The 22371-nt window shown below is 40.2% G+C and overlaps 1 protein-coding gene across 6 annotated transcripts in view; it reads left to right on the top strand.

Moving 5' to 3' along the window:
• The window catches only part of TMOD2 (tropomodulin 2), a 47314-nt gene extending 28985 nt beyond the window's left edge, over positions 1-18329 (top strand). For 3 of the 6 annotated variants that reach the window (XM_032623506.1, XM_032623508.1, XM_032623510.1), the window contains 4 exons: positions 1006-1113; positions 10016-10159; positions 15659-15803; positions 17726-18329. In XM_032623506.1, coding sequence (XP_032479397.1) covers positions 1006-1113; positions 10016-10159; positions 15659-15803; positions 17726-17760 — 432 coding nt within the window. In that variant the 3' untranslated portion in view covers positions 17761-18329. The remainder of the gene's footprint in view (positions 1-1005; positions 1114-10015; positions 10160-15658; positions 15804-17725) is intronic. The other 3 variants (XM_032623504.1, XM_032623505.1, XM_032623509.1) reach the window with 1 other exon arrangement.
• Positions 18330-22371: the final 4042 nt, after the last annotated feature.

Below are 22371 nucleotides of genomic sequence, written 5' to 3'. Positions count from 1 at the left end.
TATGACCTATTCTCTGAAGTCACACATTGTCACTTCTGCTTTGACCATAAGTCATGTCACTCTCAAAGGGAGGGTAAGATGTGTGTATGTGTGTGTGTGAGAGAGGGGGTGGGGAGAGAGAGAGAGAGAGAGAGAGAGCACTGCCTGACATCTTTTTTGTTCATTCTTTTTGGGCCAGTTTCTAGCATTTAATAATATTAACTGATTTTTATTAAGTACTCGCTATGTGCCATATCTTTTGCTAAATACTTGAAATTCATTACCTCATTGAATCCTTAGTGGGACTTAAAGAGGTTCAGTTGCCCACAGTCACAGAGCTGGCCTGTAGTGCTCTGTAAACTCACATTAGCCTCTAGCTGTGCCCTGTATTGTCTGCCTCCCCAGTGCCCAGTACTAGGCTAAGTGCTGTGGAAGAGGAAGTAAGAGTCATGTGGTATTCATTCTGAAGAACTTAAATTACGAGAAAAACACTAAGCGAATAATTACATGATGTGGTCAGCCCCCACATGTGGAATTGTGGGTAAGGAAAATTTTGATCCTGCCTAGGAGAGCCAATAAACCAAGGAGGTGATATTTCTGCTGGGTCTTGAAGGCTGAGTAGGAATTAGAGCAAAGGATAAAGAAATTCGTAGGCAAAAGGAAAAGCATATCTAAAGGTATGGACAAAAGAAAGACCATGGGATAGTAAAAGAATGGCAAGCAGCTCAGTCTGGCTAAAATATAGACAATGAAAGAAGGAAAGAGGAAAGTGTGCTGTATGCATAATATGGACAGTAGGGTAAACAGAAGTGTTACCAGAATGTCACATTGTGTTAGATTCCCTTATTGGACACTAAGTGGTGCTATTTGGCTTGGGATAGGTTGGTTGCTAGAGAATGGGTGATGAAAGTCTTTTAGAAACAGTAACATCTAAACATACAAGGTATTTAAAAGCTGTTGGTCCTTAGCTTGGGGTGAAGGTGCTGCAGAATGATTCATCAAGGATCTGTGTCTTCCTCATCTTAGAACATTCCAATTCCAACCCTGAAGGAATTTGCAAAGGCTCTGGAGACCAATACTCACGTGAAAAAGTTCAGCCTGGCCGCAACCCGCAGCAATGACCCTGTGGCGATTGTGAGTAAAATTCTTACGACTATAACATGAAATTATTTAATTCATTAGAAGCTATTTTTAATTTGTTTTATCAATTAACAATGTTCAGATCAGGTAAATTTATTTTCTGTATAGTTAATAAACAAAATTAGTTATAATGAGACAGTAAAACAAGAACCCAACTGTCAGGCACTTTGAATTCACTAGAATTTTGTTAGCACTACACTTTTTGGAGAAAGAGACAAGATTAGATTTGGTATTTAGCTAAATAAATATTTAGATTTTGTTCTGTGCTTAGTACAAATTTTCTGGAATGTTTGTATCTACAGTAACATTCTGTCCCAGTAAATGGATATTATGAGACCCCCCCGCCAAAGCCTACAGGAACTCGGCCCATATAAAAAATGTTAACATATATTTCATTTTAATCTTTGAAATGGATTACACAAAAACAGAAAGATAGATCAATGGAACAGGATAGAAAGCCCAGAGATAAACCCACGCACATATGGTCACCTTATCTATGATAAAGGAGGCAGGAATGTACAGTGGAGAAAGGACAGCCTCTTCAATAAGTGGTGCTGGCAAAACTGGACGGGTACACGTAGAAGTATGAGATTAGATCACTCCCTAACACCATACACAAAAATAAGCTCAAAATGGATTAAAGACCTAAATGTAAGGCCAGAAACTATCAAACTCTAAGAGGAAAACATAGGCAGGACACTCTCTGACATAAATCACAGCAAGATCCTTTTTGACCCACCTCCTAGAGAAATGGAAATAAAAACAAAAATAAACAAATGGGACCTAATGAAACTTCAAAGCTTTTGCACAGCAAAGGAAACCATAAACAAGACCAAAAGACAACCCTCAGAATGGGAGAAAATATTTGCAAATGAAGCAACTGACAAAGGATTAATTTCCAAAATTTACAAGCAGCTCATGCAGCTCAATAACAAAAAAACAACCCAATCCAAAAATGGGCAGAAGACCTAAATAGACATTTCTCCAAAGAAGATATACAGATTGCCAACAAACACATGAAAGAAAGCTCAACATCATTAATCATTAGAGAAATGCAAATCAAAACTACAGTGAGATATCATCTCACACCAGTCAGAATGGCCATCATCAAAAAATCTAGACACAGTAAATGCTGGAGAGGGTGTGGAGAAAAGGGAACCCTCTTGCACTGTTGGTGGGAATGTAAATTGATACAGCCACTGTGGAGAACAGTATGGAGGTTCCTTAAAAAACTACAAATAGAACTATCATATGACCCAGCAATCCCACTACTGGGCACATACCCTGAGAAAACCATAATTCAAAAAGAGTCATGTACCAAAATGTTCAGTGCAGCTCTATTTACAGTAGCCAGGACATGGAAGCAACCTAAGTGTCCACTGACAGATGAATGGATAAAGAAGATGTGGCACATATATACAATGGAATATTACTCAGCCATAAAAAGAAACGAAATTGAGCTATTTGTAATGAGGTGGACAGACCTAGTGTCTGTCATACAGAGTGAAGTAAGAAAGAGAAAGACAAATACCGTATGCTAACACATATATATGGAATTTAAGAAAAAATGTCATGAAGAACCTAGGGGTAAGACAGGAATAAAGGCACAGACCTACTGGAGAATGGACTTGAGGATATGGAGAGGGGGAAGGGTGAGCTGTGACAAAGCGAGAGAGAGGCATGGACATATATACACTACCAAACGTAAGGTAGATGGCTAGTGGGAAGCAGCCACATAGCACAGGGAGGTCAGCTCGGTGCTTTGTGACCGCCTGGAGGGGTGGGATAGGGAGCGTGGGAGGGAGGGAGACGCAAGAGGGAAGAGATATGGGAACATATGTATATATATAACTGATTGATTTTGTTGTAAAGCAGAAACTAACACACCATTGTAAAGCAATTATACTCCAATAAAGATGTTTAAAAAAATGAAATGGATTAATGTGTCTCAAAAATATTTTAAACAACCAAATCTTGAAACATTTTTTGTTTGATACTGTTAACCAGAATATGAAAAAAATAAAAAACAACCAAAAGCCCTATTCCTTCTATGCACTTCAGTTAATTCAGGTAAATAAGGAAGCCCCTGAACCCAAGTAAATACTACTGCCGTTTCCATTATCAGCGTTAACCCTCCTATTAATAGCTCACATTTCTTGAACAATTAGTAAATGCCACTGCTGATCTCTGTGCTTTACTCACGTCATCTCACCGAATCCTCACTATAATACAGTGAGGTGTGTACTATTATTAGTTCCCACTCTAACAGATGAGCAATTTGAGGCTCAGAAAGGTTAAGTAACTTTTCCAAAGTAACACAACCAGCAAGTGGCAGAGCCAGGATTCACCACCAGGTCTTTCTTGTTCCACAACCAGGATGCCTAACCACCAAGCTATGCTATATTTACATACTGTGCCTCACTGTCGTACATTTGCTAAACTATGGCAGTTGTCAGAAGCCTGAGCATCAGGCTGCATCAGTGGTTCTACAGCATCTGATTCTCAGCACTTGAATTAAGCTAGAAAAACGAAAGTTTTCTTGACTTGATGATGCGATTTAAAGTAACATGTCTTTTGGAAGATCTAAAAGAGCATTAGGGACTTCCCTGGTGGCACAGTGGTTAAGAATCCACCTGCCAACGCAGGGGACACGGGTTCGATCCCTGGTCCAGGAAGATCGCATATGCCACGGAGCAACTAACCCTGTGTGCAACAACTACTGAACCTGTGCTCTAGAGCCCGCGAGCCACAAGTACTGAGCCTGCGTGCCACATCTCCTGAAGCCTGCGCGCCTAGAGCTGATGCTTCGCAGCAAGAGAAGCCAGCACAATGAGAAGCCCGCGCACCGCAACAGAGTAGCCCCTGATCGCCACAACTAGAGAAAAGCCCGTGTGCTGCAATGAAGACCCAACACAGCCAAAAATAAGTTTAAAAAATAGCATTAAAAACGGACACCATGAAAGTAATGACTACCTGTCACAGTGTTGGCACAGAGTAGATATTTGAAAAATACTTGTTAAATGAATGAATGAACCTGCCCTCCAACCTCTCAGCATTAGACAATATTTCCATGATGACTACAGCAAATTTGAATTAAGTACTCATGTAAAAGAGGGGCTAAGCTACAGAACTGATGTTTTCACCAGTAATTCTTACATATCTAAATTTGTAGGTTGAAAGCAGTTTTGAATTTGAAACCTATCATTAAAATAGAAAAAGCAGAACTAGATTATTGGTAAGGTGAAGTTAGCAATTTAAGGGTTCTTATCTGTGTATGATTTTGTGTATAATCTCTGCCCTTTAGTAGGTTTGTTTTCAATAAAGCAAAAATATTCACAATACATTTTGTAAGTAAGTAACTAAAGGGATAAATAAAGAAATGATTTGTCATTTCTGTTAAATAATATTATTTACAGTAAAATGGTAGGGATGGAAATAGTGTATAGTTCATTGTCAGCACTACTAGTAAGCAGTCTCACTTCTACTCTAAGTCAAATAGATAATTTGCTAAATGGACTAAATAAATTTCAAATATAATAATCTCTTTATTACTGTTTTTAATCCAACGACTATGTATTGTATGTATGCCATGTGACAAGCAAACCATACAACTTCAAGGAAAAACTGTTATCCTTGAGGGTGTGAAAAGAAAAGCCTCTTTCAGCCTTGTGCCTGGATGGCTTCACATGGTCCAGCCCTCACCTGGCTGACCCCAGGTGGTTCCCCTTTCAGCTATGCTATAGTCAGGAAAGAACTTTTCTGTAGGTTGTAATTTGGTTGATTACCCCACAGGCAATAGAGATATTCAGACTGTTATTATGGCTGAACAACTTGCTGTTGAGAATTACAAATCAGCATTAAAGCAAGAGCTTGAAGACTTTTCTATGTAAGGTTCAGGAACAGATTCAACAAAGTACTTGTGGGATCATTGTGAATATAGGCCAGCTATGTGTATGTGAGATGACATTATCCCCATTTTACAGATGTGGCAACTGAGGCTCAGAGTTTGAGTAATTTAACTAAGATTACGCAGCATGTGGCCAAGCCAGGAAGCAAACTTAAGTGACCTGTAATCGAATTCAGTTTGCCATGCTCCAAGCACTTCCATATAACCACACCTATAGCAGGGAGTATTAATGAAACTTGCCATAGTAATGAATGCCGATGTAGAGAAAAGGCCCAAATACGTAAAAAAATGCTATTACATATTATTAACAGGTATGCCACATAAAAATCAGAAGTTTCGGACAGCACTGTCCAATAGGAATAAAATGAGAACCACAAATGTAAGCCACATGTGTAACTAAATTTTCCAGTAACCACATTAAAAAAAAATGGTGAAATTAAACTTAATAATGTATTTTATTCAAACCACCGTATCCAAAATATCATCATTTCAAAATGTAATGTGAAGATGTAATGAGGTCTTTTACAGTATTTTTTCCATACTACATCTTTGAAATCCAATGCATGTTTTACATTTAAAAACATTTAAAATTCAAGCACCTCTTGATTCAGAACAGGTGCTATTTAAGGGCTTCATAGCCACCTGTGTCCTGTGGCTACCACTGGAAGTACAGGTTTGGACAGTGCATGAAACTGCTTTTCCGGGCAATTCTATAAAGTACTGAAAGCAAAACCTTCTCTTTAAAAATGTATTTCTACTCTAATTATTTACGTAACCTTTAAGAAATCTAGTCTTCGTTTTACTAATGTTATTATCCCCAGCACATGTAATAGATGCTCAGATATTTGCTGAACTGTGGTGAACCTGGGCCTACAGCCCAGGGTTATGTTTGGCTGGATCTCTCTTCCCTGTTTTGTTCAGTATGTGAAAAGTGTTTTCTCAAGTTTAAAAGAAATTGGCAGGATCGTGGCTACTTGCCAGGAGGTCCTGTAACTTTTTTACAAAGGCCTAATTGCTCTGACATTTTGTTATTCTAGTAATAGAAGTAAATCCCAAAGCTTGCAGCATCCATAAGGAAAGGCTTGATGCATTCCCTTCTGGGGCTCTAATTAAAATGCATACACTTAATTCTAACTAAAGACCTAGCACTGAATAAATGCACTTTAATTTACATGGTGTACAATAGCATCAGTCCAAATCCTTGAGCTTCCTGGTAGTTCAAGCAGCTGCTTGACTAATACACAGGATTGTTCTTCTAGTCCAGTGATTGTCAACTCAGGGTGATTGTGCCCTCTAGGAACATTTGGCAGTGTCTGGAGATATTTTGGGTTGTCATGACTGGGAGGGGTACTGTTGGCATTTCGTGGGTCTCAGAGACTGCTAAACCTCCTACGATACACGGGGCAACCTCCCGCAACAAAGAATTATCCAGCTTCGTGTCAATAGATCCGAGGTTGGAAACCCTGTTCTTATCCCAAGTTGGATTCCTTCTTCTTGTCTTTTCTGCCATAAAAGCAGTTAAAATAGTTCAGAAGTTCCTCGTTCTACTCCCCAGAGCAATCACTGTTAGCAGTTTATTTTTCATTCTTCTCATTGTATGACTTTAATTGAAGTGGTTTTCAATCCTTGCTGAACATTAGTTACCTGGAGAGCTTTTCAAAAATGCAGTTGTAAATCAACTACGCTTCAATAACAAAAAACAAAGCAAACCAAAAAAGCAACTGTCCAGGCCACAGCCTGAGATTCTGATTTAATTCATCTGGGGTGGGGCCCAAGCACTGCTATATTTTTTAAAGCTTCCAGGTCATTCTAATATGCACCCAGGGTAGAAGAGCACTAATATACATGCACTTATTTATTTTTTATTTTTTGGTACGCCGGCCTCTCACTGTTGTGGCCTCTCCCATTGCAGACAGAGCACAGGCTCCGGACGCGCAGGCCCAGCGGCCATGGCTCACGGGCCCAGCCGCTCCATGGCATGTGGGATCTTCCAGGACCGGGGCACGAACCCGTGTCCCCTGCATCGGCAGGCGGACTCTCAACCACTGTGCCACCAGGGAAGCCCTGCACTTATATTTTTGATCAATTATCTTAGACAATTTTTGATTCTCCATTAGCAAAGATGAGGGCAGTTCTGTACTCACTCTACCTTCTATTCCTCCTTCCTTTCTACCTCTGAATTGTAGTTATTCTATCATTTCACGCATTTGGGCTTTATACATTTTATGTCATTATATTCTGTTATGTATATAGATTGACTCCAAAAACATTAAAACATCACCAGCATTTACAATTATCTGGCTGTATAAATATATGAATCTCTGTTCTCATGGGCCTTAAAATCTGGTGACTAATGGCAGCCTGATTCTTGTTCCTTTGTGAGTAAATTCTTCTTGCGAAAAACTTTTAGGACTCTCTCTTTTCTCCTGGAGTTCTGAAATTTCATCTGTATGTGCCCACATAGTCTTTCATTTAGTCTGCTGAGCATCCAGCAGGTTCTTTCAGATAAAAACTTGAAGCTTTCTTCAACTCTGGGAAATTTTTCCCTATTATTTTATAGTTTCTTCCTTTCTGTTGTCTTTTTTATGGTCCTTCTGAAACTCCAATAAGATGAATGTTGAGCTTCTGGATCTTTCCCTCCGCACCTCCTAACAGTTCTCTTGTATTTTCTCTTTCTCTTTTACTCTACATTTTTTAAAACATCCTCAGTTCCGTATTCTAGATCACCAACTTGTTCTTCAGCCATGATCATTTTATAATTCTAAATGCCCATTGCTTTTTAACATTTCAATGTAATACAGATTTTCAAAATTTTTTCTTGTTTGTTGTCCTCTTTTTTAAAATATATGTACTAGCCAGTATTTATTTATTTTTATTTTGCGGTACGCGGGCCTCTCACTGTTGTGGCCTCTCCCGTTGCGGAGCACAGGCTCTGGACGCGCACGCTCAGCGGCTATGGCTCACGGGCCTAGACGCTCCGCGGCATGTGGGATCTTCCCGGACCGGGGCACAAACCCGTGTCCCCTGCATCGGCAGGTGGACTCTCAACCACTGCACTACCAGGGGAGCCCTATTTATTTATTTTATGGCTACAATGTTTTTTCTTTCTCCTTTTTCTTTTCTTTTTTTTTTTGTTTTGTTGTTTTTTTGTGGTTTTTTGCTGTACGCGGGCCTCTCACTGCTGTGGCCTCTCCCGTTGCGGAGCACAGGCTCCGGACGCGCAGGCTCAGCGGCCATGGCTCACGGGCCCAGCCGCTCCGCGGCACGTGGGATCTTCCCAGACCGGGGCACGAACCCGTGTCCCCTGCATCAGCAGGCGGACTCTCAACCACTGCGCCACCAGGGAAGCCCTTCTTTTCTTTTTTTTTTGAAGTAGGGCAGGGTGGAGAGAGACTATAGCAATTAGAAGTTTTACATATATTTATGTTTTCTGAATAATCTCTGTTCCCTGTATGGCATGTTCTCCTGTTTGGTCAACTTGGCTTTTCTCTTTCATGGTGTTGGTTTTCCTAATATATCTAGTAATCATTGGTTGCCTGGTCATATTTTCAGTTAGAGAACAAAACTGATTTGTGTAAACTAGGACTGTTTCCTCTCCTATTATGTCGATCTGGTTCACGAACAGCTCTCTCCCTTATAAGGGAAGCCCCTTTATGTTTCTCTGTTTGTTACCAACTGACAGGCCATATATTTTATTTATTAATTATTGACTCTGCCTCTCCTACCCAAATATAAGCTCCCTAGAACAGGGATTTTTGTTTTCTCTACTGCTTGCACACAGTAGAAGCCTGATAAATAGTCTTTTCTGGTTGAATGAATGAGTGCTTTTGTAAGCAGGCAGGTGAATTGATAGGTGGACTTCTCTGCAGTGTGTGCATGAGAAGCTGGCAGGCAACCAGGGAGTACTCTGCAAGTGCTCCAGGTTGTAGGGCTTCACTCTGCAAGGGATACATTTCAGTATATTTCCTTCCTGGGCAATGGCCGCCTCTCCTCTCCCTTCTCCGACACAGTATCTGGTGGAAGATCTGGAGGTGCCTCAGTTTCTGCACTGCTTCTCTCTTGGGACCTAGCACCCTCACTAGAGCCTCTTCCTGGGAGATACCTCACTGATGGTTATGCAGGCAGTTGCTCTTTTTGAAGCCGCAGGGAGGGATGATGGTGTGCTCGCCACCTGCTCTAGCTGATCCACCTGTTCTGAGGCAGCTCTTTAATGAGGCGCCCTAACCAGCTCTTACCTCTGGCATCTCAGGCAATTTTATGCTAATTTCTCCACCAATCTTTCTGTTTTCTGTGTTTTAGCAATTCTTCAAGATAATGGCCCTCTTTTTTTGTTTTCTTGCACTGTGAGAGTTCCAGCCACTTAAAAATTATATCTTTTCTTCATGACAGTGGGAAACTTTGGGAATAAAGGGAGCAGACAGGTTCATGTGTGCAGTCTGCTGTCTTGAACTGGGACGAGTCTTCAGCGGTTCTACCACTCTGAGTGTTGATTTTGTTCCAAAAGTTATCTTTGAAAAATCCTGATTTGTGACGACCTGAAGTAGTGCCCAAATGCTAGTCAATGATAAAAATTTTTTATCCATTCATAGTAAAAGGGAAAAAATGAAATAATTCTGAGATTATGTCCTTTCTACACTTTTCCTAATGTTAAAATGCCTTTTCTCAAAAAAAAAATTGACAGTGATAACAGATGGTAGTGAGTTTTTTTTTAATGTCCTTACTTAATAAAACAAAGTTGTTAATTCTATGTCAGTATCCTTTTTTTTTTTTAGTTTTGCATGTATGTGAAATTCATAAGCCTGGACTGCTGAACTGAACTATCTTTATTGCATTTTTTAATTATCATCTTTGTTACTTGGAGGTGAAAGTGTGATTTAACTAAGGTTTTCTTTAAGTACTGTAAAAAATATGTATTTAATGTGTGGGTGGGAAGCTTAGTAAATAAATCTTCAGAAACCCTAATGGTTATTTTCTTTTTCACATAATAAGGCTTTTGCAGATATGCTAAAAGTAAACAAGACCTTGAAAAGTCTAAACATAGAATCCAATTTTATCACTGGTACTGGGATCCTGGCCCTTGTAGAGGCACTCAAAGAAAATGACACCTTGACAGAGATCAAGATCGACAACCAGGTGAGTTAATGCACAGGGTACATGTGAAAGGGAGGAATACCACAATGGAGGGAGTTAAAAGACAAAGTTCTGTGACTTAACTTGATGTTCTGGCTTTCTGGTAAATTTTGACAGCTTCCGGCGTGTGGAGGGTGTGTGGGAGAGCATGTTAATAATTAAACGGTGCACAGTGGGGAAGCCTGAGACAGAAAGCTCTCCCCAGCCCTGCGCTAGTCAGGAACCAGAGGAGGAAAAAGAGGAGATGGGGGCAGAGGTGTTGACAGCTGCTTTGTTCAGCCTTCATCATCCTTGCCTCTTAGCAGGAACTTCAGCGCAGTCCTGCCCCAGCCTTGCTCTTGCCTCTCACTGGGACTATGAGAAGAGCAGAATGGCCACACCCAGAAACAGACTCCTCGTCCTTGTTTGGAGCCTGCCAGAGCCAAGCTCCTGCTGTCTGGTGCTGGACACAGAGCCTTGTTTCAAGGACTCGGGGTTCTAGTAGATGGCCTGGCTTAGAGTAGTAGGCCACACCCACAGTGTGATCACAATCCCGGCTGTGCTGCAGCATTGCTCCAGGTCCCACCAACAGCCAAAGCAAGCCGCTTTTCCCTGGAACCACCCCCTCCTGTAACCCCGAAGACCTCTTTTTCCCAGCATCAGCCTACAGTGTTGCTGTAGTCGCTCTACTGGTTTCAGCTGGTTGCTGCTCTCAGACAGCAACTCTCAGTTCTCAGCATGATGCTCTGCCCTTCCCCTTTGGCTACAGGGACGTGTCTGCAGTGAGATTCAGTGAATCTGCGAGGTCTAGACACTGTATAGTTGGAATAAAGGGCCTTGGAATGGACCAGAAAGAGGAGAAAGCAAGGAGACTTGTGCTGTGAGCATTCCCCTGTGGGGTGACGGGACAGGCAGTAGGGGAAGTGAGTGACCCCTGCATGTCTAGGAAAATCCCTGGTCTAGACCCTCCAAGGTGTAATGAAGCCCCAGGGTCCCACCCAAGACTATTGCCTAAGCCTGGAGACCCCCAGCAGATCACATGAATAGTTCTACTCTCCTTTTTTTTTTTTTTTTTTTCTGTGGTACGTGGGCCTCTCACTGTTGTGGCCTCTCCCGTTGCGGAGCACAGGCTCCGGATGTGCAGGCTCAGCGGCCATGGCTCACGGGCCCAGCCGCTCTGCGGCATGTGGGATCTTCCCGGACCGGGACACGAACACGTGTCCAGTGCATCGGCAGGCGGACTCTCAACCATTACACCACCAGGGAAGCCCTCTACTCTCCATTTTTTTTTTTTTTTTTTTGCTAACCAGAACAAGTGGGCTGTTTCAGTGCAGGTCCTCTGTCCCTAGACTCCTCCTGAGCCTTGTTGCCGGGGGAGCAGGGGAACCCCACCAGGAGACAGGTACTCCCTCACTCTCCCTCTCCCTAGAAGGGATGCATTATCAAAACAGCTTTCCCTTGCAGAGGTGTGGAGTGAATCCCTGGGAATGTGCACACGTGGCTGTACCTTAGGAAGCTTGCTTCTGTGTATCCTAATGTGTCCAGCTGCTAGTAAATTAGGGAGTGGGAGAGTAGGAAAACAAGCTAGAGGGAAATATTAAGTGAGTGAAAAGAAGTGATAGCTCAGGGATATATATCAAATAGGCTAGTGTCAGGAGGAAGTTATGAGGACTCTTCGTAAATATTTCCAGGAGTGCTAAGACAGAATTGGATACCTCATTCCAAAGTATGTTTAACTTTCTGTGTTGCTTCAGGCCATTGTGAAACCCCATATCTGAAATAATGTTCCAGGTAATTTGTTACTAGTTCCTTGTAAGATACTACCTAGTTAGGGTTGCCAGATAAAATACAGTTAAATTTGAATTTCAGATAAACAGTGAATTATTTTTAGTACAAGTATGTCCCATGAAACATTTGTGACATACTTATACTAAAAAGTTATTTGTTATTTATTGAAATTCAAATTTAATTGTGTGTCCTGTATTTTTATTTACTAAATCTAGCAACCTTATACCTATTAAATGAGCTGAAATCCTGAAAATTTAGAATAGCTTTTTAGAATGCATGTGAAGAAGACCCTGAAATATAAAATCTGCTCTCTTAAATCCATCTGAAGCATCAAACCTCCTCTCCCATCCTCAGTCATCTAGGGGTGGATTTGTGTAATTTTTCAACTCGCAATATGCCTCTGAAATGGCTTCTCTTTACTTATGATAAGAAAGAGTGTTAAGTTCTAAAGCAACTGGAAAAATTATTTGCTTTATTCCAATAAAGGAAATTCAGACTCAAAACTTCTCTTCCATCTAAATTTTCTTCATTGACTCATAGACTGTTAGAAGTACACCTCAGTTTCCTTATCTGTACAGTGAAGGGTTTGAAATAAAATAATCTCTAAGACAGTTTCCTCAGGAAGGGCCAGCAGCTGAGACCAATTTAGCATCATTGCAGCAGGCAGCTGCACCGAAATGAAGGCCTGCTGAGAATCCAGCACAGGCGTGAGCTGCCACAACTAAGCTCCAGGTAAACAAGTGACGATTTAATCAGGTGCCCCTGTGAGAAGAGCAATCAGTGATGCATATTAATGAAATGGGTAACTGCTAAATAAATTTGAGTAGAGAAAAAAGGTCACAAAAAAGGTGATCTGAAGGACTATGTGCTTAAGTTTTGTTTCTTTTTCTTTGTATTTAGTGACTTAAAATTGAAAAGAGAAACATCCAAATTATAAGAAATTTTGGTGCCCATTTGTTGCCCTGGGTTTATACAACACAAAAGATCTCAAATCAAAAAAAAGAAAGACTCAGGCTAAGAAAGAAAGATGCTCTATGCTATATTACTTTCTCCCCTTCTTTTATATGCCCTCCTCCCAATATAATTTTCTTTGGCTCTTATATCCTTTTATCATCACAGCATGCTCAAGCTGTATATTACCCAAATCTAAGACTCCAAATGCCTAAGATTTGTGAAGGGAAATAGAGGGGTGTTATGTCATCCCCCTCAGTCAGCTACATCCATCTTTAGCTCCTTCTGCCCTTGGATAGCACCTTTGGCCCACCCCGGGGGCGTAAGCCATAACTATGGCAGCCCCGACCTTAGCTCAAGTCTCAATCTCTAATACAGCCCTGTTGTTTGAAAGTGTGTCATGAACTAAAGTTGCTCATGAAACTTTGAGGTCAGTATCTCCTACCTTTTTGCTGCCTCTCGCTCCCATGGCCCTACACTGCTGAGAACAGTAATCTCTATACTTTGGATACGCAGAATTGTTATTTTCTGACTTGAAATGTCACATTTTGTTCATTTCTTGGGGAGAGACTCGTTTGACAGGTTGCTGGATGAAAAGAAAGAAGAGGAACAGAGTTAAGCCTTAGAACTTGCCTAGAACACAAAAATTCCTCCATTAACTTTTCTTCTTCATCTGCCCAATACTTAAAATTTCCAAATTTAAAAGATATATATATATATATTTAAATATATCTTTTAATGTATTACACATTTTAATATATTTAAAAGGTGTGTGTATATATATATTTAATATATTTAATCAAAATAGCATGATTCAGGCACAGACATAGACTTGGCAAAGCTATAGGGTCCAGAAACACACCCAAGTACAGCTGAGAATTTTGCAGCAAGGTAGTATTTCAACTCAGCGGGGAAAGAATGAAGTAAAGGTGGGTCTACTCACTAGCATTTTTTTTTAAATTTCTGTTGGCGAATAGTTGATTTACAATGTTGTGACTCACTAGCATTTTGGAACAAAATTAGGTTGGGGCTGTATCTTAATTCTTCTACTAGAATTCATTCCAGGTAAAATGAAGATTTAAATCCTAAAATATAAGAAATCATAAAACAAATGGAAGAAATGAGAAGTAGAGAGGCTTCCTCAACATGACATAAAATCTAAGAGACTAATAAATTTGACTGTATGAAAATGAAAAAAGGTCTTAATCAGAAAGTCAAAAGACAAACTGAGCAAAGTTTTTTTAGCATGTTTGACAAAGGGCTAATTTCCTAACATATAAATTTTAAAAACAGGAACCACAAGCTGGTAGAAAAATATACAAATGATAGAGGTTGGTAGTTTCCAAACAAAGAAATACAAATGCAAAAGAAAATTAATTGTTCTTAGTCATAATTTGAGAAATGCAAATTAAAGCAATTAAATAAATACAAGTAAAATAAATTTTTACCCCTTAGATTGAAAAACGTGAAAAAGATTCATAATATCCCATGTTGGCTAAAGTAGGGAACACTAGCTCTCCAACACTATCAGCAGGAGTAAAAGTTGTCACAGCCTTTGAGGGTAAGTCAGTAATTTATCAAAATTTGAAACATGCTTACTCTTGGGCCCAGCTATAATTTGCCCTACAGGCACACTGGCAGAAATGCCCCAGGACGTACTTTGTGTGCAAGGGAAGTTCACCATAGCATAGTTTGGAATAAGAATGGAAAGGAATGTAGCGGTCAGTAGAGCAAAGCTAAATAAATTATGATCACTTACTACAATACAGTGCTGCACAATTGTTTACAAGGATGAGGGAAACATACTTACCTACATGAAAAGATGTTCTTAATGTTAAATGAAGAATAAAAACATGTTTCAGAACAATATGCTAGTGTGACCCATTTATGTGAAAAAAGGCATAGATGTACATGTGATTATGTAGACATATGAATGCACAGAAAATGTTTCAAAGACTACATGCCGAACTGGCTTTCTGTATGGGGAATGGGAATACTGGGGAAAGGGAGCTTTTTTATTTTATATACTTTTTTGGTTTGTCTTTTCTTTGTACTTTCTAAAAAAATTAATGAATATAGTATGAAACAATATACTATGTTCCTTAAATTTAACTGTAAAATCCTAAATGTACATGCCCCATTTTTTAACTCTACTTTTTAAATTATTATTCTATGTCTCAACTTAAAAAGCAAACAGACAAAGAACCTCTTTCCACCAACTCAAAAAACTTAGGGGATTTTCCTGTAGTCCAATAACCCCTTCAGTGTTCGATAATTCAACTAGCTACAGTTCAAACCACTTTAATAAAGCCTCTTGAGGATCTCCTAGTGAGACTGTTGGGAGAGAATGGCCCATCTTCAGTTATTTTTGGATATGGACCCCAGAATAGAAAATTCTGTAATTGGATTGATTGCTATAAGACAGTGTCATTATTAAAAAATAATACCCTTTGTTCAAACAGCAGATACTGGGGTAATTGGAAACACCAAGTATTAGTTTTGCTTTAATTTTACATCTGGAATTGCCTTTTCCTTCATAAATAATTTGCTTAGTCTTTTCAGTTTAACACGCCAGCAGATTCAGCTGTCTGTTGGATTTTGCTTCTCCACAAGGAACAGGTCTCAAATAACTGTATGAGAGAAAACACCTCAAGTGATTTTGTCCCTTTCAGTTTGAGACTTTTGCCTTTTTGTCCAACAAATAGCCATGCATCTTTCCCATGCGAGTAACTGTTTCCTCTTCCTTCTTGGCCATTCTCTGTATGTGTCCACATGTGCAATCAGAGACAGCAGTTGGGAACAGCCGTAGAGATGGAAATTGCCCAGATGCTCGAGGAGAATTCAAGGATCCTCAAGTTTGGATATCAGTTTACCAAGCAAGGACCACGAACAAGAGTGGCAGCTGCCATCACAAAGAATAATGACCTGGGTAATGCAGCCACAATATGTGCTGTTAGCAATTAGAAGAGTAGGATGACCATTCATTTCTCCACTTCAGATATAACATCTCACAGATACCATTCCACTGGCCTTTGGTGTCAGCCCTTCATCAGAAGCACATTATTACATGGTCATAGGACTCCTCATCATCTTCACAGTGTTTAGGTTTTATTGTAGCATTCTTTCAAGAGGAACTGTTTGTTCATTTTTTTCCAGACAGGCTTTGATTTTTGCTTGATTTCCTTTGTGCATTTACTTCTCTTTTACTTACTTCTTACATGTAATCACCCTCTGTTATCTACACCACAAGATGGACACAGTGACATGGAAATTCCTAATTCACTTATGTGTGACTCCGGACTGTGCTTTTGTACTTGGGTTTAAGTATGGTTATTGGTGATTTACATGTGAAATGACCTAACAGAGCTATGTTTTTTAAAGTTTAAGCTCAGAAGTAGCTTTTTCAGTTAGCCTCTGTTTAATCTTTCCTGCTACCCACTCTTTGCTGAGGACTTCTGTTAGAATGAGGTGGGGCATGTCCTGGTCAACCACAGCAAAGAAGAATGGGACTGATTGGGAAGGCTTGTTCTGGGGACATCCCAGCCACCGGAAGCAGTGTGCAGCAAGACCATCCAGGTGCAGACAGTCCAGCTGGCAAGCAGTCTGCCAATAACAGAGCTCAGTCCCCAGTCTGAGGTTCAGGGACAGAATGCCAGACCTTGGACAGGGAAACTGGACAAGGTGTCCCACCAAGTATAATGCTGGCCATGGAGAGGGTTCAGATGGTGGACAAGATGGAAGTTAAGGGTTAGAACCGGAAGGGGGCAGGTACATGTTAGTGTCCAGTTTGCTGCCTAAGACCCTGAGGCCCAGCAGACGTTCAGTGTATGGCACCCAGAGGCTGGCCAGGCATATGGCAATGCTTGCCTCCAAGGTGCAAAGAGTGAGGCTCAGGGGGCAGCCCGGCAAATAGGGCTTTGGGGAATGATTAGAGCAGCAGTTGGAAGATTCCTGGGAAAACACATGGGTCCTCATCTGAGCAACACAGAGAGCAAAGAAAAAAGGCAAAACAAGAGGTCTGAAGTAAATGGAGAGGCAGTCCTGAGACCAGGAGCGGCAGCTGTGGACAACAGCTTTTGTTGAATTTTCTGCAGCCGAGCAGGAGCAGGCTGGGCTATTTAAAGTGGGAAGTTGAGGCAGGGCCACAGCCAGGGCACCTTTTTTTTTTTTGCCAAATCTAGGAAGATTGGAGCAGCCCTCTTCTTATCCACCAGAGGAGCCTGCAGGTAGGGAGGTGAAAGGGGGAAGAAGAGGGTTGCAGAAAGTGGGAAGGCAGTCAGGGCAGCTTCTTTGATACTAAGTACCAGATTAAAGGATGCTTAATCTCTTGAGTTTGCTAGCCATCTGAATCCTACCTTCCTTGGAGGTTGATACTTCGAAGTCTCCATTTAAAACAGATGTAGAAACTTTAAATTTCTGTTTGCAGCTCCTCTTGGTTTTCAATCCAAAATCAGAATTGTGAATGTGTCATCCTGGGGAGTTAGTTATAGCCAGCTGGTGACTGAGTTACACAGAAGCTGAGAAGATGTGTTGTGGATAAGTAAACACGAAAATATTTAGAAGTTCACTGTTTCGTAGGTTTGTTCTGGACCTTCTACTCCATAGAAATGGGAGAGCTCTAACATTCAAGTCCCCAACTATCAGACTTAGCTTTATTTGAAAGTAAATTACAAAAGGCCCTGGACTAGTCTGTCATTTCCATTTATTGCCACGGGTAATGAAATGTTGAAACTTTTGATAACTGTGTTCTCGAGTGTGTGAGATTGCTGTTCTGTGTGATTATTTTTGTTTGTCTGAAGTTTAAGGAATATGCCTTCATTTTGTCTTTTTAAACCTTTCTTTCTCACCTAGTTCGTAAAAAGCGAGTTGAAGGAGACCGAAGATAAACTTCCATACGAAGAGGAAGTGGCAATTTCACCATGGTGGCAATTTCAAAACAAAAGCTCTTCTCCTTCTCCATTGGGACCATTTTATCAAAGGTTGTTCATTTCCGTTAACCACACAACTAATAATTTAATTGTTATTCTTTTTTAGCACTACGTATTTGTCTTGGATTTTTAAACATATACGATTGTTTTATTTGCTCATGGGCACCTCTGGCAACTTGCACCAACGGACTTATGCAGATCTTAGTGGGTGACAATTGAAAATGGTTTAGTGACTTTCATACTGGGTGGTCTTGCTTTCTTACATGAACTTTTTTTTTTAAAGGAAAGGAACTTAGTACATAAATGTGTTTGTAACTGTGATTAAGATAGAGGCCTATCTCTGTTTACATGCATAGCTTTGAGTTAGGCTAAATACATCAGAAGTGTTCTGCTGACCACATACGAAGTTAGTATTGCCAATCTTTCACTGGGTGAAAAAATGTGATCAACTTAACACAAATTCTCCCTTAGTTCCAGAAAAATCACTAAATGCACATGCCCTACTGGTTGAAGATCAGTGGTGTCATCTTCATAAAAAGAAGACGGCATTAAGATACGTAAGCATAGCTTTAGCAAATAGGTATGAAATATTCTTTCACCCATAAAAATAGCTTCAAACCAGACTCACAAGTAGCAAAATGAATTAGCATACCTACTTTTACTGATTATTCCACGTAATTTGATCTTTAACATCACTCTATGGATAACTTTTTACAAAGATGTTTTAAAGTTTTCCAGCCATGATGGCAAATTTTTAAATTTTAGCAAGAGGGAAGCTTTTAAAATAGTACATTCCTGAATAAAACAATAATAATCACACCTTAAGGTTGTCTGTTACACATGATTGCATTATTTTGGCAAATTTTAGAAGCATTTATCGCTTTGTCTTTAGGGCAACAAGATCACAGGATGAAATGTGAACATTCAAGTTAATTATACAGATTTTGTCCACGTGGCATGATCCATCCAGACATTTTCAAACATCAGGAAAAAATGTGAATTATCATTTATCCAGATGTTTGTCATCCCAAGGACAAAGCCTATGAAAGTACACTTGAGATGATTGCATGGTAGATGCATGAATCTTTTCGTCTAGCAGTGCAGCAGTGCGATATTAAGCTAAGGAAACATGTGACTGCAGCCTTTGACACCAGCTCACAACTGTCAGTGCCTGAGGCTGGACTTGGTGACCCTCTGACATTGCCTTAGGCACCTCTGCCTCCCTTCCCCACCTCCTTTCCTTCCAACTCTCTCTTTTTTTCTTCTTTTCCTTATAATTCTGAGCCTTGTAAAGGTGACATCCTTTGTCCTGGTGACAACTAAAGAAGTTGCTGACTCAGGCAGAAGGTGGGCCCAATCCAGAATTTACTAAGTAATTGAGTGTTCCTGAGTTGCTTGATAGCAGTAAAACAAATAACTGAAAAAACAATTCATATATTATTCTAGTTAGTTTATAAAGCACGTGGAAACTGTTTAGGATGGAAAGCCCTTATAAAATTGAACATTTACCTGTATTATAAGTGCCCACATCTCTATCTCTAAAATCCTTTGGAAAAGAAAATAGATGAAAACAAAATAAAATCCTTTGAGACATAAGAATATTTTATACTTTTTGAGGAAATAATGAGCAGAGCATGTTGAATTTTGGAAAGCCTAAAAATCCTTTAACTAGCTTTCTACTGCAACTCCCTATCTATCTATCTATCTATGTAGCAACTACTACTGGACAGTTTTCAGTCTGATTTTTTCTTTCCCTCTGACTCATTTAGGTGTGGTATGTTAGAGTCAACTCACAGGCTTACTCATTATTAAATTATCAAGAATTTTGTAAACTGGTTGTGAAACACAACCATTATTAAAAAGTAAATGACATGCACTTGCAATTAAATAAATTATGTTAAAAAACAAAAGTAACACTCAAAAATACACTTTACTATTTTTCATACTCCTGAGAGTATTTGCACTTACTGTGTCTGTATGGCAGAAATACTGTATCATGGTGTGCGCTTAAACATCTCCGCCCAGCTCAGTAGTTCTTCCCACCTCAGAAGTTCAGTACTTCTTGTTGGTGGGAGTATTTATACCATGGAAATTAGCAAAGATTACGAATCAGGGCTTTCACCCCCTCTCCCCTACCCGCAGTTTGCTGGTTAATAAACATTCAGCAGCACACCACTGGGTAAAATGTATACAGTTCTTCTCCTCCTTCTTCCTCCTCTTCTTCCTCTCCCTCTCCTTCTTCTTCTTTTTGTATACATGTTTTGGTTACCATGTTGCCAGGGAAGACACATCTCTTAGTTGTCTTTCTCCTATCCCTTTAGATTTGTTGCAAATACGTTTAAGTGCAGAGTCGCTGACATGCCCCTCTAAGTAAGGCTTTTTCCTTTCTTTTCTCATTTACTCTCTTTCTTGCCTTCACCCCTAAGAAATCTTGGATCCTACGGAGTGTTCCCTGCAGCCCCAAGGTGCTGTGGACGGGGGGCTAAAGCAATTCTTGGCAAACCGTGTCAGAAAGCAAGAAAAAAAAGTGAGGACTTGATAGTGACTGTGCTGCAGTTGTCGATAGTATTAAAGCAAGATAATGGGATATTGTCAAAATTTAGCACTGTTTTTAGCTTATAAAATAGTTGGGTCACATGTATATAGAGTCTGTTAAATCAAATATTTATTATTAATCAGTTTATCTTATCATTACCTGTGTTTTTGTAGTAGCTCGAAAAGTGACATTTCCATGAGTATTCATATAACTATTAGAAGATAAACTTACATTTCGGGGAGCCTATAAATCATTTAATTAGCCTAGGACTTCATTTCCCTGTCTGCCAAGTGTGTGTAAGTAGAAGCTCTTTCGTGATCCTGAGCATGATTAATCCCTTACCATCCATCATGGTGGGGCATAATGTATATAAAATATTTTTATATGTATGCATTTTGCCAAATATTATATCGAGATATTTGGCAACATCTGGACAGTTGATTGAAAGGAGATCATCTCTCCCCAGACCACCTTCTTTCCCCTTTTAGACTTGTACAGGCCCACCCTAAGTGTAAAATCACTCACCTGGACTCGCAGGCTCCTATTACCAACACCCATCACAGCATATGTGGAAGATGACTTTTAGGAGATACATATTGGAAGCCTAGAGAGATCATATAATTAGTTCAGCACTGCATCTCCCCATCTGCCAGAAGTGTATAAGGAAACTTTTATCCTCATCAGCATGGTTAAATCCCTTCCTTTCATCTTGGTAGGGCATAATGTAAATACGCACACGCGTGTGTGTGTGCGTGTGTACATGTTGCCAAATATCCAGATATCTAACTGGGTATTTGACTGCATCTGGACCACTGATTGAAGGGAGATACTCTCTCCCCAGACCCACTTCCCTTGTCCTTTTTAGAGTTGCTTCAGGCCCAGGTGAAATGTGAAATCACTCCCTAGAGTTTGTGGCTTATGTCACCAACCACCAAATTTCCCAGCATGTATGGAAGATAACGCTTAGGGAATGAATATCAGAAGCCTGGAAATCCTTTCATTGTTCCAGCACCAAATCTCTCCATATGCCTGAAGTGTATGGGTGAAAGCACTTTCATCTTCATCCACATGATTAAGCCACTTCCTTCCATCTTTGTAGGATATATTGTATATAAATATTTTGTACATAAATATCGCCAAATACTGTAAGGAGGTGTTTGGCCAAAGCTGGACTCCTGATTGAAGGGAGATGCTGTCTCCCAGTCCCTCTCCCCTTTCCTCCTCAGAGTTGCTGCGGGCCTAGGTTAGGTAGAGAATCACCAACCTGGAGGGGCTCATGCAACTCACCCATCTTAGAGCACGCAGTTCATCTTACAGTAAAAGCCCATCTCCATTTAAAAACTGAGAAAGCATCCCAATGCCTATACTCCTCAGAACAATTTCCCTAAGGGAAGCCTGGCACATCAAACCAAAAGAACAGCTGCTTCTCTTCCAGACAGAAAGGTGGCCCCTGGCAGGTCACCAGCATTAGGGAAACCAATGTGTTCTGAATAACTACTGTGAGAATATTTCAGACAGTCAAAGGTGAAACCAGTTTAAGCATCAACATATTTTAAATGTAAGATAGCCCTTTAAAATTTACAAAAGAGTTTGGGGATATTTTCCTTTTTTTGTGGGCATGATGTACTTAGCCCTCTTCTAGGCCCTGTGAAGGAGACAGGAAGTGAAAGAACTCTGGATTAATATAATTTGATCAGTGTTTCTGGGTTTTGGGGTAGAGTGCCTTATTGGAAAGCGGATACCATCGTTAGCTCAAGTATTGATTGCATAAGCAAAAACGGGCAGGGGGCAGTAAGCTGTGAATACTTTGTTCTGTGCTATGTTACCTGTACTCGGTGGAACTGTTTCTGGAGTTGGGTTTTAAGTCATGATTCTGAAGCTTCCTTCCTCTGTTCCACTAATGAAGCAATGACGGCTATTTTCATTTTAATGAATAGAGAACTAAGAAGAAATATTTTAGCTCTGCCTTCCAGTAGCAGTTTCCCCTTATGCTCCTCATGTAAAATATCCCCACCACTCACCATGCCATCCTC

The sequence above is a fragment of the Phocoena sinus genome, chromosome 2, assembly GCF_008692025.1.
Source record: "Phocoena sinus isolate mPhoSin1 chromosome 2, mPhoSin1.pri, whole genome shotgun sequence".
In the NCBI taxonomy this organism is placed as follows: domain Eukaryota; kingdom Metazoa; phylum Chordata; class Mammalia; order Artiodactyla; family Phocoenidae; genus Phocoena; species Phocoena sinus.
This window is presented reverse-complemented; position numbering and strand designations above follow the sequence as displayed.